General features: G+C 37.4%; 1 protein-coding gene across 3 annotated transcripts; it reads left to right on the top strand.

The window, feature by feature from the left end:
- Positions 1-2445: 2445 nt before the first annotated feature.
- On the top strand, positions 2446-20049 carry TGDS (TDP-glucose 4,6-dehydratase). Of its 3 annotated transcripts, none has more exons than XM_055542777.1 (12): positions 2450-2668; positions 4848-4914; positions 5688-5756; positions 6892-6982; positions 11371-11513; positions 12632-12730; positions 13820-13879; positions 15094-15137; positions 15745-15910; positions 17259-17317; positions 17857-17954; positions 19502-20049. In XM_055542777.1, the coding sequence occupies exons 1-12, from the start codon at positions 2583-2585 to the stop codon at positions 19585-19587; spliced, it is 1068 nt and encodes a 355-aa protein (XP_055398752.1). In that variant the 5' UTR covers positions 2450-2582; the 3' UTR covers positions 19588-20049. The 3 variants fall into 3 exon arrangements, with proteins under 3 accessions (XP_055398754.1, XP_055398752.1, XP_055398753.1); XM_055542778.1 differs by having other exon boundaries at positions 2534-4645; XM_055542779.1 differs by lacking the exon at positions 11371-11513 and having other exon boundaries at positions 2446-2668; positions 6892-6978.
- The last annotated feature ends 834 nt before the right edge of the window (positions 20050-20883 follow it).

The raw sequence follows: 20883 nt of genomic DNA, 5'->3' as shown, positions 1-20883 counted from the left end.
GACTCATTGGAAAAGTCTCTGATGCTGGGAGGGATTGGGGGCAGGAGGAGAAGGGGACGACAGAGGATGAGATGGCTGGATGGCATCACTGACTTGATGGACGTGAGTCTGAGTGAACTCTGGGAGTTGGTGATAGACAGGGAGGCCTGACGTGCTGCGATTCATGGGGTCGCAAAGAGTCGGACACGACTGAGCGACTGATCTGATCTGATATGATCTGATGACAACTGATCTGACAACAGTTTTCTTCAAGTGCTTACACACAGTCCATCTCTACCCTAGAACCACAGAAAGCTTTGGGAAACACTGTATTACTGCATCACTTGCTTCAGAGGCACTCTCCTTAGCACACAACTCAAACTCTTCAGAACATGACTTTCAAGCCTCTCATATTTCCACCTCTCAATGTTTGAGGTCCATCCTTATACGAAGCCACTGTCAGTTTCCAGGCACACTCCAAATGCTCCCCTCTGGGCCTATAGCATTTGCAGATCCCTCTGGCTGCAATACTTCACATATTCTACTATTTAACCCCCACTTCATCTCATTTTCCTACTCTACTTTCCCAAGGCACGTTAAGAAGCCATTCTCAAGCCTTCAAATCTGTGTTAGATACCCCAAGAACCAGAATCTCTTACTACCCTACCTGGATGCTTAACCACACTATATTGTAAATATCTACTGATTTATCTGAATACCTTAATATAGTATAAGCTCCAGCTGGTCAGAGACTATATCTTCAGAGTAGAAGCTCAAAATCATTTCATGAATAAAGGTATATAAATTATTTTCATTTGACAGCAAGCTTTTATTACATATAAGCAAGTTCTCACAACAGATCTCATAATTTAGAAAAGGAAACCTTGAGGGAAAACTTCATGTCATGTATCCAGCATTTTCTATAACTCTGGCCAACTAGGAATAAACTGGAGATATTAATATTATGAGGTTTTAAAAAATAACATTATTTTTAATTATAAAAGTAATTCATGAAGCTTAGAAAAAATTCAGTCAAAAAGTATAAGATAAAAATGGAAGTTCTCACTTCCTCATTTCTCTGCTCATACTGATACCAAATGTAACTTCTTGTTAGTAGTTCAGGGTGGATCCTTTAAGACTTAACATTTACAAATTGGTGGTGTTGGTAAACCAAGGAGAGGAATAAAATTGGTCCTGAAAAAAATCTGAACATGGGCCTTGAATACTGTGAAGATTTCTTCTTTTTCTAATCTTCATGATCAACTTCATTTCTCTCTCATTGAAGACAGGCTTCTTGCTTCCTCATTTCATTTGACTGAGTATAGCTAACAAGTCGCAAATTTTTATAGGTCCTCAGAGTTCAATAAGAGCAACCAGACTATGCTGAAACCTTAGCCCAATTCCAAATCCCAGGAAGAGGACTCAGTTAGTGTATGGTGAGTCAGATGCACATTCTATGGGCTGCCTGGGTGAGTAACTTGGGAAGATGATAAAAGGTAGGGAAGTCTGGTCAGATAAAACCATAAGTATTCACTGCAATATATTTTGGCATTCATTCCATGTTGGAACATCCTTTTTAAAGGCCATTATCATTCAATTGCATTAAATTTTATCAGCCCATTACATTTAAAAAGTGAGACAATACTTTTAGGCATATACATTGTATCCAGATTTTTGTTATTGTAAGCAATATAAAAGTGAACATACGTTTTTTCGCAATATCTATATTATACATCATGAAATTTGGGGATCATAGAGTGATCTGTCAAAGCTATGGTCTTTCCAGTAGTCATGTTTGGATGTGAGAGTTGGGCTGTAAAGAAGGCTGAGCGTGGAAGAATTGATGCTTTTGAACTGTGGTGTTGGAAAAGACTCTTGAGAGTCCCTTGGACTGCAAGGAGATCCAACCAGTCCTTCCTAAACAAAATCAGTCCAGAATATTCATTGGAAGGACTGATGCTGAAGCTGAAACTCCAATACTTTGGCGACCTGATGTGAAGAACTGACTCATTGGAAAAGACCCTGATGCTGGGCAAGATTGAAGGCGGGCGGAGGAGGGGACGATGGAGGATGAGATGGTTGGATGGCATCACCGACTGGATGGACATGAGTTTGAGTAAGCTCCGGGAGTTGGTGATGGACAGGGAAGCCTGGCAGTCCAGCAGCAAAGAGTCGGACACGACTGAGCGACTGAACTGAACTGAGAGTCGTCTCTGCGTTTGAAATTTTCATATATGTTACTACTTGTTTCCCTCCAAAAGGCTGTAACAAAAAGACACTTCCACGTATACTGAGTATTCCCATTCTTCTTGAGTGCGTGCTAAGTCGCTTCAGTCCTGTCCGACTCTGTGCGACCCTATGGACTGCAGACTGCCAGGCTCCACTGTTCCTAGGATTCTCGGCTGTCCCTGGGCGCGCACACAGGAGGGCCCCGCCCAGCCCTCGGTGGGCGGGGACAAGTCGGTCTAAGCTCCGGAAGCGGCAGCTGTCTGCTCCTTTAACGTGTCGCGGGGAGTGGGACGCGTCGCAAAAAGTCGCGGTGGAACTTCCCTACGATCTACAGACCTGGCACTTTACGGTGCCAATCCCTGCTGAGCTGGGAGATGTCGGTTGCGGGCCGCGCCGAGTCCTTGGGTCCTCCCGACAGCTTTGCGAAGCGGGTCCTGGTGACCGGGGGTGCTGGTTTCATGTAGGTAACGGCGCCGCGGGCCGAATAGTGGCTCCCCAGAAACCCCAGCCTTTTCTTGCGCCTCTGCTTGCACTTGGCAACTTAGGACCAGCTTTGGGGATCTGATTGACGGGGGGAGGGTCTTAAGGCACAACCTGGATCATTCCACCTTCTCTCCCTTTCCTGGCCTGTGAAGACGTGGCTCCTTTGAAACTACGACTTCTTTTAAACGTCTCCCAATCAAAGCAGAAGTGCCGTGGTACTGTCCCCCTTTCTACCTGGCCGGAGATGTACCTGTCACTCTTTTGAGCACTCCCGCTTTGCAGAAAGCTCATCAACTGCTCCAAGCCCGGTCCGGTTCCCACCCTACCTTCATCTCCTCGAAACACAGGCCTTGTACGTGTAGGCTTCATGAAACGGTTTTTGGATTATGAGAGAGGTTTCATTTATGCAGCCGACTTAAAAATCCTCTGCCGGTGTTTTGACCTATACTAGTCAATGGCAACCCACTCCAGTGTTCTTGCCTGGAGAATCCCAGGGACGAAGGAGCCTGCTGGGCTGCCATCTATGGGGTCGCACAGAGTCGGACACGACTGAAGTGACTTAGCAGCAGCAGCATTCGTCTGAAAGCCTCTTTCCGTCTCACACGGAATCCGTCTCACACGGAGAGGACTTTAATCAGCAAGTCCTCTCTCTACTTCCTAAGCGACCACATCTCGCCTTCCTCCCCATTTGACCCTAAACCCTGTTACTGTCTGCTTTTGCCTAGACTACTACTGTAACCTCCTGATTAGTCATATCACTTTCACCCTTGTTCCCTTAGAATTTGTTCTCACGCACAGAGTCTGTGTTTGTTAAGTAAACAGGTGTCTCATTTCACTCCAAAGGTTCCTTTCAGGCTTAAAATAATATCCAGACTCTTAGTTACATCTAGAAGACTCTCAGGGGCCCAAGCTGGAACCTGATCTTCTGTCTTTCTTTTTCTTGCTTTTCTGTGCCTGCCACCCTTACCCCCTGAAACATGGGAGGCTAGCTCTTTTGAGGCGTTGGTCCTTGCGTCCTCTTTGCTGACGCTCTTTGTTTTTGCATAACTCAGTTCAGATGTTTGCTCAGACATCACCTCCACCTGGCCCACCCTATCTAAGTAGCCCCTCTCCCAACTAACACACTTACCACTACCTGAAATAATATTGCATATTTGTGTTTACTTACTTAGTGTCTGCATTTGCATCCTAGGATGTAAACTGGTGAAGGCAGAGACTATGGGTCCCTCAACACCTGGCAGAATGCTCCCAGCCCATTAGTACATTAGATCACCTCTTCTAATGGGTCAGTGACTTGGAGGAGGGTACTAGGCCAGTTTTCTTTAGTGAAAGGGAAACGTGGGCATAAAAGGGTGGCAAAGTGCTGGCCCAGGAAAGGTACATCCTAGAAAATTCTGTGAAAGAGCTGTCATGTACAAACTCTGGATTCATAATTTGTTCCTAGGAGCCCAGCGTTTTGGTGCATATGATAAAATCTGGTGGATTATCTCACAGATGCCTCTGTCTCCACTTCAGGGTCCTCTGATACCCATAATGCCACTATGGATATTCACCTCAGGATGGTTTCAGCAGTTCTTAGCCTTGGAAACCAAGGTTTACCCTAGAACTTCTCTAGAACCTTCCTCTCTCCCCGCCCCCAGGATTCTACTTTACACCACCAAATTCTTATATCAAGAAATAGGATTTCTGTAGACATGCAGAAATTGCCATAAGATTACATTAAACATGGACAAGTCCCATGCTCATAAGAGCTTAATTTTTACATAGTTATGCCTACGGTCTCTGCAAAAGCACATTATAGTTCTAAGTCCATTTGTACTGACCATCACCTGTTGTATTTATGATATTGCTTTACTCCCATACTCAAAGCATGTATGGGTAGCATCTTTTGGCTAATTATTTTTTTATATCCAGGACCAATGAATTCTCTCTTCACCATAGTGTAAAAGGGAAGGTAAGACCTTGTGTATCAATACTGTTGAGAAGATTAATGAAAAGTGTGGATCGTATATTCAGCATCGTTATTCTTTCTGTTATCTTGCCATAATTTGATGGCATCTTTGAATAGTTTCCTCATATTCAATAGCTTAGGGTAACATTTGAAAATTTAAGGAAAAGGTTAAATTTCTACTAACAAGATATGCTTTTTTCTATAGAGCATCACATATGATTGTCTCTTTAGTAGAAGATTATCCAAATTATATGATCATAAATCTAGACAAGGTAAGTTTGACAAAAATGAGCTCCATGTAAAAAGAAAATGAACTCTGTGTACTGAAACTTATTTATATTTTTAAAAAGTATTAGAATCCTGTCATGCTGATATTTTAGTTTTGTATTTAGTCATTTTTAGCAACTTAGCCTACCTAGTCATGTGAGCATACAAGTTTTTAATCTTACATCAAGTCTTGATACTTTTAAATTTGTTATCATAGCCCATAATGTAAAGGTTTTAACTATGGTGTTTTTACTGTAAGAAAGTCTTCACTCTTAATTCAACATTTGGTGTAATATTTAGTGTAATCTTGTGGCTGTTAACCTTTTTTGGCATTAAGGTATTCTGATTATTTTATTTTATTATATGGTTTTATAACTGCCACCTCCTGAAAATTGCATATTTATTTTAAAAACTAAAGTGTAGTTAAATTAATTTAGTTTTGAGAATATTTCTGTAATAATTGTAATCTCCCTGGAGATTCTGAAAGCCATGATTCATAATCATTGCATTGTTGACTTTAAGCACAAGATACAATTAGTTACTATAATTTCATAAAGCATAATAGTAAAAAAATATAAAGACAAAAAATAATCTTTAAGTCTTAATTATTTTTGCCTGCCTACCACAGACAGTAAGTTTTCCCCCATTGGTATATACTGATTTGCTAATAATGTTATGGTTAGAAGATCTATAGTATTTAAAATAAATTGATATTTTATAAGAAAAGCTATTTATTATCACTTTTTGTGTTGTTTTTGCCCCCCTTACTTATTTTAAGTTGGATTACTGTGCAAGCTTGAAGAATCTTGAAACCATTTCTAATAAACAAAATTATAAATTTATACAGGTATGAAAGTATTCTTATAATTATATAATTATTTTGTACTGTGCCTCTTAGTCATTCAGACATTATTATAGCTTTCTACTTTATAAACCTGTGTGATATAGGCTTGGAAAGCATGCTTATTAATGACCTTTTTAATTTCAGAAGCACATGTGCTATAGAGAATATTACTGATACTTGTAGACTGATACTGCATTATAGTTACATTTGATTTTTGGTGCCTTGGCAGATCTATGAGTAGCTGATTGAACTTCCATGGTATGTAATTTTTAGGTCCTCACTAGCCTTCTAAATAAGGCCTTGCTAGGATTTAAAGAGATTGATACAAAATAGGGTGTTACTTAGGTCAGTGAGTCATCAAAAGCCCAGCTTACAGCCCATGGTAGTTTTTTCCCATGAAGTTGATGAATTGGCCCTGGAAGGCTGGTTCTTATTAGCCGCTCTTCGAAGAGTCCAAAGAATAAACCACATCACTAATTCAGAAAGGGAAATTTTAATGTCAAATGGAACTGCCTTGTGATTTATGTTTTTTAAGTAATTGTACAAACTCTCTTTTTAACAGCAGATCGTAAAGATTATACTAGGCAAACATTTCATAATTTTTTACTTCTGTGTGAAAGTGTTTCCTTCAGTTACTGAAGAATTGTTAAGAATACATATTTTTAGAAGAACTAGTATGTACATATAACATTAAAAATATTTACTTAGTTGTGGTGAAATCCATAATTCCAGTTGTTACACTTATTTTAAATATATTTCAATAATGGTTATCTCAAACTTTTAAAAATATGTTTACATTTTTTCCTGCTAACATAGTTACCTCAGGTTGGCAAGAATATTAAGGAAAAAAACTAGCACAGTCCATAGTAGTAGTTGGTGCTCAAAAAAATACTGTTTTAGATACTTATTTACAAAAACATATTTTGAATTGAGTATCTTATATACTAGAATGCAGGAGAAATACCCCATTACTGTACTTCACCCCTCAACTGAATTTTCAAGATATTCTTTTCTACACCTGGGGTGGGGATTAACTTTTTTTTTTTTTATCATTTTTTTTGTTCATGAAATAAAACGGTTATTATGATGGAGAGTGCTCGATGAGACTTAGTTTTTTCATGTTTGCTTTTTAATATAGGGTGACATATGTGATTCTCACTTCGTGAAACTACTTTTTGAAACAGAGAAAATAGACATAGTACTACATTTTGCCGCACAAACACATGTAGGTAAGCACTGTTTTATGTTGCAGCTATGATAGGCGAAGTTTTTTTCCAGTGTCTAGCCAAAATCAAGGTCCAGTAATGGGGTCCAACAAATAGGTACTCAACGTATGTGAAGGAACATATACCATGTTTATCAGAAAAGCCCATGGTCACTCTGTCATCGGGTTACTTGGTGCTTTCCAGATTACCTGTGTTAGTGTAGGGTAAAATGTAACCTTGAACATTATCTGAAAACTGAGTTTAACCAAATCCAGAATAGTGATTCCTTCTGGGGAAATGGGCCTTCAGCTGTATTTTTATATTGTTTTTCTTAAGGTGGATGGTTGATACCTTATATTATTATCCATACTGTTTTGTCCTGAGATATCTTCTAATAATTTGTCTAGCATTTTATATTGTGAAATATAACATATATTCAGAAGAATTTACAAGTAAGGTTAAATAAATGATGATAATAAAATAGCCAGGTAGCCATCACCTAAACAAAAGGTAGAATGTTGCTGAGCCCTCTTTGGAAGTAGTATTCCTACTGCCTTAGTACTTGATTTTTAAGTTACAATTTCCCTTGGTGTTCTCTGCAGCTTTACTATCTCTATTTATCTCTAAATATCTCTGTATTTATCTCTAAAGAGTTTAGGTTAGTTTTGCCTGTTTTTAGATTTTATAAAAAGGCATACATAAAATAACATGTAGGTGTGTTTGGTCTTGATATTCCATGCTGGTAGATTCATCCCTGCAGTTGGGTGGAGGTATAATTTCTTCATTGTCAGTGACATACAGTATTCATCTCTTTAAGTATATAACACTTCCTATGTCTGTTTTACTCGTGTTGGTCATTTGGATTATTTGCACTTGGGGGAATTTTGAACAGTACTACCATTAAAACATTCTTACACATGCATCTTGGTACACATTAATACACATTTCTCTCAGTATAGCGCTGGCATCATAAGATCTGCACACTTCAATGCAGAGATAATTTCCAATTAGTTCCCAAAGCAACCGTATGAATTTCTTCTCTTTCAGGAGTGTAGGAAATCTCCTGTTATTCCAGATGTCACCAAATCTTAGTTTTGTTAGTTTTTTCCATTTTTGTCAATCTGAGTAGTGTGCAGAGTGATATCTCATTATGGTTTTAATTTGTATTTCCCTGATTACTAATGAAGCTGTACCTTTTATAGGTTTCTTAATAATTTAAATTTCTTGTTTTGTGAAATCCTATTGAAATCTTTTGCCTGTGTTTAAATTAGGTTAGTTGCCTTTTTCTCACTGATTTGTAGGAGTATATACATATATGTGTGTATATACACATATACACACACATATGTATAGACGGGATACTAGTCCTTTGTTGGATGTATTACAGATATCTTCTCCCCACTCTGTGGCTTATCTTTCCATGTTTTTGCTAGTGTGTTTTGCTGAACAGATGTTCTTACATAAATCTTAATTAATTTATGCATCTTTTATGTTATTGTTAATGTTTTTGGGGTCTTAAGAAATTCTCTTTCACCCCAAGGTCTTGAATATATTCTCCTATATTATTTTTGAAAAGGTTTGCAGTTTTGCCTTTCACATTTCGATTTGTAATCCATCTGAAATAGATTTTTATATGCATTGTAAGATGAGAATCCAGTTTTATTTTTGAATACTAATTGGATCTCTTCTGCTTATGGGAAAGCTCATCAGTTTTCACTGCCCTGTCATATATCAAGTATCTTTATATAAGGAACTGTTTCTCAACTCCCCATTTGTCTCTTTGTGCCTGTGCTGATTACACAATATATTGACTAATCTTTCATATCTGTTAGAACAAATTTTTTTATTTGATTAATGACAAAGCAGTTTGCCTTCCAGCAGTTTATGAGATGCTTACTATTACTTCCAGCGTTTGGTGACTTTATTATATGTTTCCCTGATTATGAATGAGGTTAAAACCTTTGCATTTGTTTATTGGAATATTCTGCTCCCTTTCGTATTCGTATATGTCTTTAGAAAGTTTCTGTGTAAGTCTGTATACCATTTTCTAAAGAATTGTCCGTTTTTTCCACTACAGATTTTTATTAGTCATTTATTTATTTATTTACTTTTGACCTCACCACATGGCTTATGGAATCTTAGTTCCTGACCAGGGATTGAATCCCGGGGCCACAGCAGTGAAAACACCTACTGCTAACCACTGTACCACCAGGGAATTCCTCTAAGTCCTTTATGTACTCTGAATTCAAGCCTTTTGCCACTACTGTTTTTCAATCTGTGATTGGCCTTTTCACTTTCTTAAAGGTATCTTTTGACCAGTTGAAATTCTTCACTTCAGTGTAGTCCATTTGTCTACCTTTTCCTATAGGGTTAGTTCTCTTTGTTATCTGTGTAAGAATTCTTTTCATACCTCCAAGGTCATGGAGATATTCTCTTATATTCTTTTCATAAAAGTCATCATTTTGCCTTCTACATTCAGATTTTTTTCCACATGTCAATATTGGTTTGACCCAACACAGTTTATTGAAAAGACTCAGCCTTTTCCCACAGCCCCTTTATTGGAGATCAGTTCAGTTCAGTCACTCAATCGTGTCTGACTCTTTGTGACCCTATGAACTGCAGCACTCCAGGCCTCCCTGTCCATCACCAACTCCTGGAGTCCACCCAAACCCATGTCCATTGAGTCGGTGATGCCATCCAACCATCTCATCCTCTGTCATCCCCTTCTCCTCCTGCCCTCAATCTTTCCCAGCATCAGGTCTTTTCAAATGAGTCATCTCTTTGCATCAGGTGGCCAAAGTATTGGAGTTTCAGCTTCAACATCAGTCCTTCCAGTGAACACCCAGGACTTTAGGACTTTTAGGTCCTGGGAGGACCCAACTCCTTTAGGATGGACTGGTTGGATCTCCTTGTAGTCCAAGGGACTCTCAAGAGTCTCCTCCAACATCACAGTTCAAAAGCATCAATTCTTCTGCGCTCGGCTTTCTTTATAGTCCAACTCTCACATCCATACATGACCACTGGAAAAACCATAGCCTTAACTAGATGGACCTTTGTTGGCAAAGTAATGTCTCTGCTTTCTAATATGTCTCGGTTGGTCATAACTTTCCTTCCAAGGAGTAAGCATCTTTTAATTTCATGGCTGCAATCACCATCTGCAGTGATTTTGGAGCCCCAAAAAATAAAGTCTGACACTGTTTCCATTGTTTCCCCATCTATTTCCCATGAAGTGATGGGACCAGATGCCATGATCTTATTTTTCTGAATGTTGAGCTTTAAGCCAAATTTTCACTCTCCTTTTTCACTTTCATCAAGAGGCTCTTTAGTTCTTCACTTTCTGCCATAAGGGTGGTGTCATCTGCATATTCAAGGTTATTGATATTTCACCCCTCAATCTTGATTCCAGCTTGTGCTTCTTCCAGCCCAGCGTTTCTCATGCTATACTCTGCATATAAGTTAAATAAGCAGGGTGACAATATACAGCCTTAACATATTCCTTTTCCTATTTGGAACCAGTCTGTTGTTCCATGCCCAGTTCTAACTGTTGCTTCCTGACCTGTATACAGGTTTCTCAAGAGACAGGTCAGGTGGTCTGGTATTCCCATCTCTTGAAGAATTTTCCACAGTTTATTGTGATCCACACAGTCAAAGGCTTTGGCATAGTCAAGAAAGCAGAAATAGATGTTTTTCTGGAACTCTCTTCCTTTTTTGATGATCCAGCAGATGTTGGCAATTTGATCTCTGGTTCCTCTGCCTTTTCTAAAACCAGTTTCAAGTACCCATATACGCATGGTTCTGTTTCTGGGCTCCTGTTCTGTTTCACTGGTCTTTGTCTATCCTTATGCCATTACCACACTCTAATTACTGTAACTTTATAATAATTCTTGATATCAGCAAAGCAAACCCTGCTACCTTTTAGTTGGTCCAAAACTTTTAAAATTTAGGAGCACTTAAGATTTTAGCTGTATCATGTCTTCTTTTTCTTTTTAGAATTAAAAACAAAAAGTGTTTCCTATAAAAATAGCACAGATAGTTTTCTAGGTTCTAAGAATGTACATGTAGTATGCAATTTAAGCTTGAAGAAGTCATAAATAGCATTTCACCTTTATGTTAGTTTTACCACTGTTGCAGTTATGGTAAATGAAAAAACGTAAATAGAGCTCTTCTTTGAGACCCCATGGACTATAGCCCCCCAGGTTCCTCTGTCTATGGGATTCTCCAGGCAAGAATACTGGAGTGTGTTGCCATGCCCTCCTCCAGGGGATTTTTCCCAACCCAGGGATTGAACCCAAGTCTCCCACATTGATCCTTTACCGTCTGAGCCACCAGGGAAGCCCATGCCTGAGTATACTGGTTGCTATTTCCTTTGTCCCTTGAAAGGAACTGTTCTGGATTTTTCTTCTTTTTTTTAGACCTTTCATTTGTCCGTGCCTTTGAGTTTACCTATGTTAATGTTTACGGTACTCATGTGTTGGTAAGTGCTGCTCATGAAGCCAGAGTGGAGAAATTTATTTACGTCAGCACAGATGAGGTCTATGGAGGCAGTCTTGATAAGGTGAGCTTAGAAGATGTCTGTTTCAACTACTTACCCTGTACCACCATACAAACTTGTCTGATGAAAATACTCTAGTCTTTTTTTTAATCCTCTGATTTTACACACTTGTGGGACTCTTCAGACTGTTATTCCATTGTTTAAATCAAGTAATACCAGCCCACATAGGAAACAACAGCCTAGTCTGGTACAGATTTTATATAATTTGACAGTGTTTTGAAAGTGAGCTCTTATTGCCCACCCAGTCTTAGATCATGAATGTCATTCCCATGGGCCAGCGCATGTATAAGTTAGGCTGCAGCGTAAGGCCTGTCTCCCTTATCTTCTGCTCAGAAAAGCACATTGCACTGTAAAGGAGTGAGTGTGAAATTGTTATAGAAGCTGGAATCTGTTCTCCTTTGTTACTCATTTGTAAACATTATACTTTTACACAAAAAGTGGCTCCATTGTTCAGTCTTTATTTTTCATAGTGTTTCCAGTGACCTCATTTTATTTTTAAAATATATTTATTTACCAAAACACATATAGAATGGAAAAAAAAAAAGTAGCTTGAAAAGACTTATAATGAGAAAAAGCAGACCTGACTGTTTCTCTTTAATGCCCCATCCCACTTCTGAGAATCAACCATTTGCAAAATCTCTCTGCAATTTTTATTAGCAAGCCTCTTCCTTCTTATACTCTCATCGACCTACATCAGGTATGACACAGTAGCCAGGATGTTTTTTAAAACCTAAGTCAGATCTTGATGTTATTCTGATCAAAAACCCATCAGTGTTTTGATGGAGGCCTTCAGGGTTCCACATGCTCTGGCCTCTAGCTTTCCAACCTCATCTCACATTTCTCTTCCCTCACACCAGCCTCCTTGTAGTTCCACTGGACTCAGTTCTGTCTCAGGGACTTTGCACTTGCTGTCCTGCCCTCCTTGTAGGGTTGTTGTGAACTATAAAGAAGTTACTACATGTAAAGAAAGTGCTTAGAAAAGTGCCAGGCACATAGCTGGGTTTCAATAAATGTCTTTTAAATGTAGGTGGTTAACATTTCAAGTTTGTAATATGGTCTCTGATTTTTCAACTTAGGAAGTGTACATAATACTTACTTTTTTAATATATCTTTAAAATTAGGAATTTGATGAATCTTCACCCAAACAACCTACAAATCCTTATGCATCATCTAAAGCAGCTGCTGAGTGTTTTGTACAGTCTTATTGGGAACAGTATAAGGTAAGAATTGGCTTCAGAAACTGGAATCTTTTTTTTTTTTTTGGACTTAGGTATTAAAACTCTAGGTTATCATTAACCAGCATTTTATTTTTAGAATAGAAGACATAGCCTGAGAAAAGTTATGTATTAAGGAATCTAAAAAACTAATTTTCAACATTTTGTGGTCAAAGCATTGACCTTTCTTCTTATCCAGTCTATCATTTAAAGGAACAATTTCTGGGGATTTCCCTGGCAGTCCAGTGGTTAGGACTTGGCGCTTTCACTGCCATGGGCCTTGGTTTGGTCCCTGGTCTGGGAACCAAGATCCTGCAAGCCACACAGTATGGCCAAAACAGCAAATAAAAAAATAAAGGGGCAATTGGTATATATGTTGTTTCTACCTCGCTAATAGGTAGAGTGTGACATCTAGAGTGAAAAGCCTTGTTGGAAAATCCTGATTCCAAGGAGTCCTCAGAGTGAAGGGAGACAGAGGGAGAGGAGATTCCCTTACCTGCCACTTCTCCTCTCGGCCCCTCATGAATGGAGCTGGATTTGTCCCCGTGGCTGTGTCATTGTCCCCGTGGGAGCCTTGCCCACTGTGAATCAACAGCTCAAATCCCTGCACTTCACTTCCCACTGATCTTCCAGTTATTCAGGACTGGGTCAGACAGGAGAAGCAAGGGATTACTTCAGGTTCTCTAGCCTCTTACGGTCCAGTAGCGTTGGTCTTGTAGCTCTTTTCATTTGTAAGGGCTGGTCCAACAGAGAAAGCCAACTTGGAAGTTTAACATCTCAGATGGTCTTTGAAATAATCAGGTGGAAATGTCTTTAGTTTCCTGCAATCAGACCTACAAACCTGCCTCCATCTATTTTCATCCTTCCCTTGTCCCAGTAAAGAGACTCTTCTTTCTCTTGGAGCCTCTGTCTTTTTCTGAATCTCATCCTCTCCTGTCTTTTCAGGAACCTTACATTAGAAAAAAAATCCCTTCATTTCTGTCCTAAAGGTGTGTAGAATTATTTAGCCAAAAGTGCCCATATTTTAAAACTGCTTATCTTTAGATAATCAATTATTGGACCTTTCCATGACCTTAATGTCAAATACTCTTTAAGTTTCCAGTTGTCATCACACGAAGCAGTAATGTTTATGGACCGCATCAATATCCAGAAAAGGTACATTTTACTTTAAATTCACATTGTGTTTTAGTGATTGTAACTTCTCATGATTTAAAATAATCTCACTTCAGTTATTTGTACAAAATAATTTATGTTGTAATTAACCATAATTATAAATGCTATATAGGCCACATGCAAATCTCGATAGGTTTGGAGTTTGACAACTTGATTTAAGTCTCACCTTGATACTTACAAGCTGGAATGGCCCTCAAAGTTGGGCCCTTTGAGCATCATCTTTAACTTGATGGGTAATGATAATATTTAGGAAGAATTTTGAAAGATCCAGTGAGATGATGTATGTGAAGATGCCTTGTAGTTGCAGGATTCTAAAGCACTATAGAATACTCCCATCATTAATATCTTGCCGGTGAAGACTCCTTCCTAGTTTGCAGTCAGGCCATATGTCAGGCTGTAAAGAAAGGTAGACACTAGTTAGAGAGTGATGCAGGAAGCTTGTACATAAATTTGTCTTACAGTCCGCTGATTAACTGTTCCCCAACTCCTCTGTATTATGCAGGCCTGAGTGTCTTCCAGAAAGTAGTTTAGCAAATACGACGTGTTGTTAAAAGGCTGAAAATGTGTATATGGTGATTCTGTACCATAAAGCCCAATGTTAAGTAACTACTAGTCTCACTGCTAAACTTTTGAGCTGGGTTTTCTTACTTCTGCCTAAAGAAAAGGGCCATATCATAATCTGCTGATATTAATATACAGTTGGCTTAATTTTTAGAATATTCTTAACATGTTTATTATTAATTTAATAATTTCTTGTCTCACCATGTTTAACATGAATTTTCTTTGTATACAGTGGCACTGGAATTGCTTTATATTAATTTCACAATAACTTATTGTGTAGATACTGTATATAAAGTAAAAAGTAAGCTATGATTCATGCCGACAGAAAACCAACACAAAAGTGAGCTTACAGTGAGAATAAACTGTTCATGAAGACTTTACCTGAACTCTTTTTCACTATTTATATCATTTTATCTTCATTTTAATCTAGTGATAACTGGTTTTATAAAATAGGAAATGATCTTAGAGTTCTTTTACTTATCAAAATTACAATAGGTATTTTGTGAACTGATAATTAAAATTTATCCTTACGTGTGCTTCTTAACAATAATAATCTTTTAATGTTATGATGAGTTCAAGTTTATACTTATGAATGAATTTCCAAAATCTGAAATGATATTTAAATATTCTTTTAGGTTATTCCAAAATTTATATCTTTACTACAACACAACAGGAAATGGTATGTTATTTACCTTTATATGCATGTTTTTCTGGTATGTTAGAGTATTTAGTGTCCGTCTTTCTTGAAAATCATAAAGCGGTAGAGTTGGAGGCCTTAGAGTTTAGTGTCACAACAAATGTAAGAATGCCTTCTACAACTAGTAGTAATAGTTTTTAAAATAATTATAATGGTTCATCTTTATAATTTGGTTACTAAAATAATTTTAATCCTTAAATAATCTACCTTAAAAGTTTGAGTTATGGCATTAAACAATTTGCCATCTATCTTTATGTAATTTTATTTTTGCAAAAGATGTATTTAATTCCTAGAACTATAGATAGTCTTCAAAATGAACTTAAGCTATAGAATTGATGAATAACTATTTCTGCAGGGGTCACTTACGTGTTTGCCATTTTCCTAATGAGTACCCACAGACAGTTTGGAGATGTGTTAAGAATTATGGATAAAATTTAGAAGTCATGAGAATTTGTATTTTCAGTAAGAGATATCTAGGATCTTTATGGGAATTGGCTTCTCTGAAATTGTACTGTCATTGCATTACCCGGATTTGGGAGAGCTTACTTTTTTACACTTTATGATTCTCTTTTTCATTTCATCTTTTTAGCTGCATTCATGGGTCAGGGCTTCAAACAAGAAATTTCCTTTATGCTACTGATGTAGTAGAAGCATTTCTCACTGTCCTCAAAAAGGGAAAACCAGGTGAAATTTATAACATTGGAACCAATTTTGAAATGTCAGTTCTCCAGCTTGCCAAAGAACTAATACAGCTGGTATGTATATATTATAAAAGGGTAATATTTTCAAAATAGTCACTGAATTAGTGACAATAATCACAAATTTTGTCATAATCAACAGTTTACCATTTATGTGTCATTTTTGGAAAGTGTATCACTTATTCAGTAACAGCTTTCCAGGAAAAAAAAATTCCACTATATTAAATGTACATATGCATTATAAGACATAATCAAGTTCAAGAAATCAAATGTTAAATCATGTGCCCTACAATCAAGAAACAATGATATATAAATAATGGTTCTGTATGTATTAGTGAGCATCAATTATAAATCTCAGGATGCAGTAGAAAGAGTGACTGAGCAAATGGAAAAGCATGTTTTCATTGGCAATACTCACAGAACATTTCTATACTCCAAATGTGTGGGTTTTCCACACCCAGCAATTCTCAGACACCAGCTTAGTAGGGTCCTACAGTTTAACTCAATTCTGACATTATCTACCTGTAGATGGTGTCAGATCCCATAGGTTAAGGGTTCAGTCCCACAAGACTGCCCTCACTTCACACGTCAGTTCCGAGACCTGACTCACCTGTGTTTCTGATCAGCCAGGTATAAGTCTGAGATAATCTGTTAGAGGAAATCACAGAACTCAGGAAAAGAGTTTGCCCACTGGATTACAGGTTTATTACAAAGAATAGAGGAGATCCTTAGGGCACACGATATGAGGGAAAGGAGATGGAGCTTCCTGCCCTCTCCGTGTGTGCCGCCCTCCCAGCACCTGGAAGCTTTCCTCTTGGGGTCTTTATGGAGGCTTCATTAAGTAGGCATGATGGATTAAATCATGGCCACTGATGATTAGTTCAACTTCGAGTCTCCTCCCCTCCCCGGAGGTGGAAGCAGGGAGGCTGAGTTCCATCCTGTAATTGCTGGGTTGGTTCCCTTGGCAACCAGTCTTCATTCTTAGGGGCTTTCCAAAAATCACTCATTAACATAAACTGTGATGTAGTTGAAGGGACTTTTTATAAATAGCAAACAACACCTTTATCTCTCATCACTTAGGTATTTTTAGGAGCTCTGTGCCAGCAACAGGGATGAACATCAAATAGACGTTTCTGATTTTAAATCATAATAATCATACTCAGTAATAATCAAAAGCCAAAAAATTCATTTTTTCCTATAGTTTTTATAATGTGTAATCTTTCTGAGCTTCAGCTAGAATTTAGATTATAAAGTATAGAAAGTGTTAATAAAAATGTTATTCACCTTAGCTGCCTTCTCCACTTGGAGGAGGCTGTTTTTCTTGTAGTTTGAATCAGTTGAATACCATTTTTATTCACTGATCTCATTTTATAATTTGACTTAAACATCTTCTCCTTTTTGACAGATCAAAGAGACCAATTCAGAGTCTGAAATGGAAAACTGGGTTGATTATGTTGATGATAGGTGAGTAACAAGTTAAAAAACTGGGGGAGTTTTGAAGTCTTAGGTACTTATAAGATTATAAATGTATGTCCTTACCCAGAAAAGTTTTCCTCTTCAGTTTTCTGCTAAATATTTTTTCCTAATTATACACGTAATAAGAATAAAGTATAACGTTATTACTGGTATGACTTAAAGTTTATTGACCCTTTCCAACTCTGTGATTTCCTTGAGTGTGACATAGGGATAATAACATCTTGCTATGACAGTATTTTAAAATATAATTTCTAATGTCTATAAACTACCAGACCCAGGGCATGTAACATAAAGAGTCCTAACAAGTTTATATGTGGTTGAAATAAGTAAAGGATAAGCCACAGAGGGTTAGGCATATGAATTATAGGTGGTTTTTAACATATACTTTATTTTATAAATTTTCTATAATGGGGTCATCGGGAAAATTTTTGAGAAAAAAATTTGAATTATAGACTCATTTCTCTTAAGTATTTAGATTTGTAAATATATATCCACAGTGTCATTTTCAACCTGTTTTGTTTTCTAAGACCTACCAATGACATGAGATATCCAATGAAGTCAGAAAAAATACATGGCTTGGGATGGAGGCCTAAAGTACCTTGGAAAGAAGGAATAAAAAAAACAAGTATGTTATGAATTGATCCTTTGAGGGTAGGGGGAGATTCAGAAAAATTTTAAGGCACAATAATTTGTTTTTTAGGACACTACAAATTTGGCAGAATGTTATGGTAAATCACTTTCGCTTTTCAAATTTTTGCATTTAATGTATTTCTAACATTAGTAATGAAGTGTCTTGAACACAGACTAACTTCTGATCAGGCTTCTTCTTATTAGCATTTGTCAGATACCTATTTCATTGATTCTCAGATACACATTTTTCACTTTTTTCACCTCCTTCAGAGGTATGTGTTTTACAGTCACTAGTGTCTGATAATGGAGAAGGCAATGGCACCCCACTCCAGTACTCTTGCCTGGAAAATCCCATGGATGGAGGAGCCTGGTGGGCTGCAGTCCATGGGGTCACTAAGAGTCGGACACGACTGAGCGACTTCACTTTCACTTTTCAGTTTCATGCATTGGAGAAGGAAATGGCAACTCACTCCAGTGTTGCCTGGAGAATCCCAGGGATGGGGGAGCCTGGTGGGCTGCCGTCTATGGGGCCGCACAGAATTGGACACGACTGAAGCGACACAGCAGCAGCAGCAGCAGTGTCTGATAATTCTTGTTTCAACTTTTTTTCTTTTTTACTAATCTGTAAAGTAATGGTTCATCTTAAGATCAGGCATCTGAGATTTGGTAAAATAGAGACAGTTGCCGTCTTTGAGTCTCTTGAGTCTTTTTATACTGAAACAAACAAATAGGAAACAAATTTAATATGTGCAGCAGAAATATATTAAAATAAGTCTATATAAAATCTGTGTATATGTATGTATATCTGTTAAATTCTGTTTAGAAATGAACTCATGAAAAAAGATACCCAAGTGTAGGAAAAAAGTCTTGGTTCAGAACTGGACATAGAAGATACTTATACTGAGTTCTAAAAAGCAAATTCAAAGATAATTTATCATTTTTTTTATTAATAAAGTTATAGATAGCAGAATAAAGTAATTTTACATATTAACAGAAGGAAGTTCATGTCATCTCACTATGCCTATCATGCAATATTGTGACATTTATTTACATGAACAAAACACTATACTTTTTTCCTATGACTTTAAAACCAGCACAAGTGACTTAGCTACCTTTTCCCCTGAATTGTCTAAAATCAGAATGTTTTAACCAGCAAATTCAGCATTGAAGGACTTTTGAAGTTAAAGAGAAAAAGAAATGTTGATTCCTTTTTTTTTTCTTTTATTTAAACTTTTTATTTTGTATGGTACAGCCAATTGACCATGTTGTGAAAGTTTCAGGTGAACAGAGAAGGGACTCAGCCATACATATTCATGTATCCATTCTCCCCCCAAAATTGTTGATTCTTAAATCTAAGTTTCCAGGTGATGAAACATTTCCTGATTAACATCATTGGTTCAAAATCGAATTGTTTTCATCATTAGGCAATCTTTGCCTACACATTAGCTGATGGGCAAGACTTTTCTTATTTAGTAGGAACTCAGTAAATATGGTTAACTGATGTTTAGGTTTTTTTATTTGTTTTGTCTTTTGTCTTATCAGTTGAGTGGTACAGAGAGAATTTTCACAACTGGAAGAATGCAGAAAAAGCATTAGAACCCTTTCCGGTACAACCACCGTTTGTATAGCCGGGACAGTTTTCAGAGAAAGAAGAAAATTATCCTACCTACCTCGACAAGTGATATGAAATCAAGTGACCAAATGAAGCATCTTCTTTTTCATTTGGAATTGGATTATGATTTTGTGTATAAAATTCAAATGTAAAATGCCTCAATCTTTAGAAGAGGTTCAGTATCAGCATAGGATTTAAATAATCATAATTCTCTCAGAAACATTTTATCCTGAAAATTAGGAACCAGTATGCATAGAAAGACTCCTTGGTAGATGTGGGTCGGGAAGGATGAATCTCCTGTTTCTGAGAACAAGGACAGGTAGCTCTGGGCAGATGACAGCCTTCGCTGACATTGGACTCTCCAGCTTTTCCCACTGCCTAGAAAGTCTCTAAAGTCTTTTAGGCAATATAGGATGAACTTTGTGCCCTAATTTATCTTTTTAAGGTCAGATGTTGTGCTACAATTGCTTTAAAAATGGAACAAATGGAAGTATATCTAGCACTTTTTAACTTTTGATAATTTTTATAAAATTAAGTTATAAAAGAGGTAGTTTTTATATTTTCAAAATCGATCATGGAATTATATGTCATCTTGTATCAGAGAAATTTTACCATGTATTAACTGTTTAAAATGATTTTATTTATAAAATTATCAATATTTTCATGTATTTAATGTATCATGTGGCTTTTTTAAAAGTATGTCTTTGTTTTGCTGTACAGAATTTTTTAAAGTACTTGATTATCATGTATTTTTAATTCCTCTCTCCCCTAAAGTCTTTAAGATGATTGGAAAAGGTAACTGATTGGATATCACACCAAGAAAAGGAAAAGAGTCAAAGGCTATGCCTAACTTTCTGGCTTCAGTGTCTGAGTGGTGGCTTGTTTCCTCTGTGGAGTAGAAAGTGAGGTTATTAACTCAGAAGTGGTCGAGGATGGGTGATAGGAGTGGAGAGCATGAAGCTGGGGAAAAGAGTAGTAAGGAGATCCAAAATCAGTAAGGGGATTTGCCAAACAGCTCCCCTTGTGGCTCAGCAAGTAAAGAATCCGCCTGCAATGAGGGAAACCTGGGTTCGATCCCTGGATTGAAAAGATCCCCTGGAGAAGGAAAAGGCTACCCACTCCAGTATTCTGGCCTGGAGAATTCCATGGACTAAGCCCATGGGGTCGCAAAGAGTCAGACACGACTGAGTGACTTTCACTTTCACTTTTCACTTTCACTTGCCAAACAAGAATGAAACATAACCTGAAGTTAAAACACTGTCATTTCAGAATTCTTATAGCTGTAAGAATAGACTGAGCCAGAGTTGGGCAT

The sequence above is a fragment of the Bubalus kerabau genome, chromosome 12 (genome assembly GCF_029407905.1).
Source record: "Bubalus kerabau isolate K-KA32 ecotype Philippines breed swamp buffalo chromosome 12, PCC_UOA_SB_1v2, whole genome shotgun sequence".
NCBI lineage: Eukaryota > Metazoa > Chordata > Mammalia > Artiodactyla > Bovidae > Bubalus > Bubalus kerabau.
The sequence above is the reverse complement of the archived record's forward strand: the minus strand, read 5'-3'. Positions and strand labels throughout refer to the sequence as shown.

Excerpts from the sequence above, each read along its gene's own strand:
- TGDS (XM_055542777.1), top strand. The coding sequence starts at position 2,583 with ATGTCGGTTGCGGGCCGCGCCGAGTCCTTGGGTCCTCCCGACAGCTTT. Across the intron at positions 6,983-11,370 it reads TGCCGCACAAACACATGTAG|ACCTTTCATTTGTCCGTGCC; the intron begins GTAAGCACTGTT and ends TCTTTTTTTTAG. Across the intron at positions 17,955-19,501 it reads AGAAGGAATAAAAAAAACAA|TTGAGTGGTACAGAGAGAAT; the intron begins GTATGTTATGAA and ends TTGTCTTATCAG.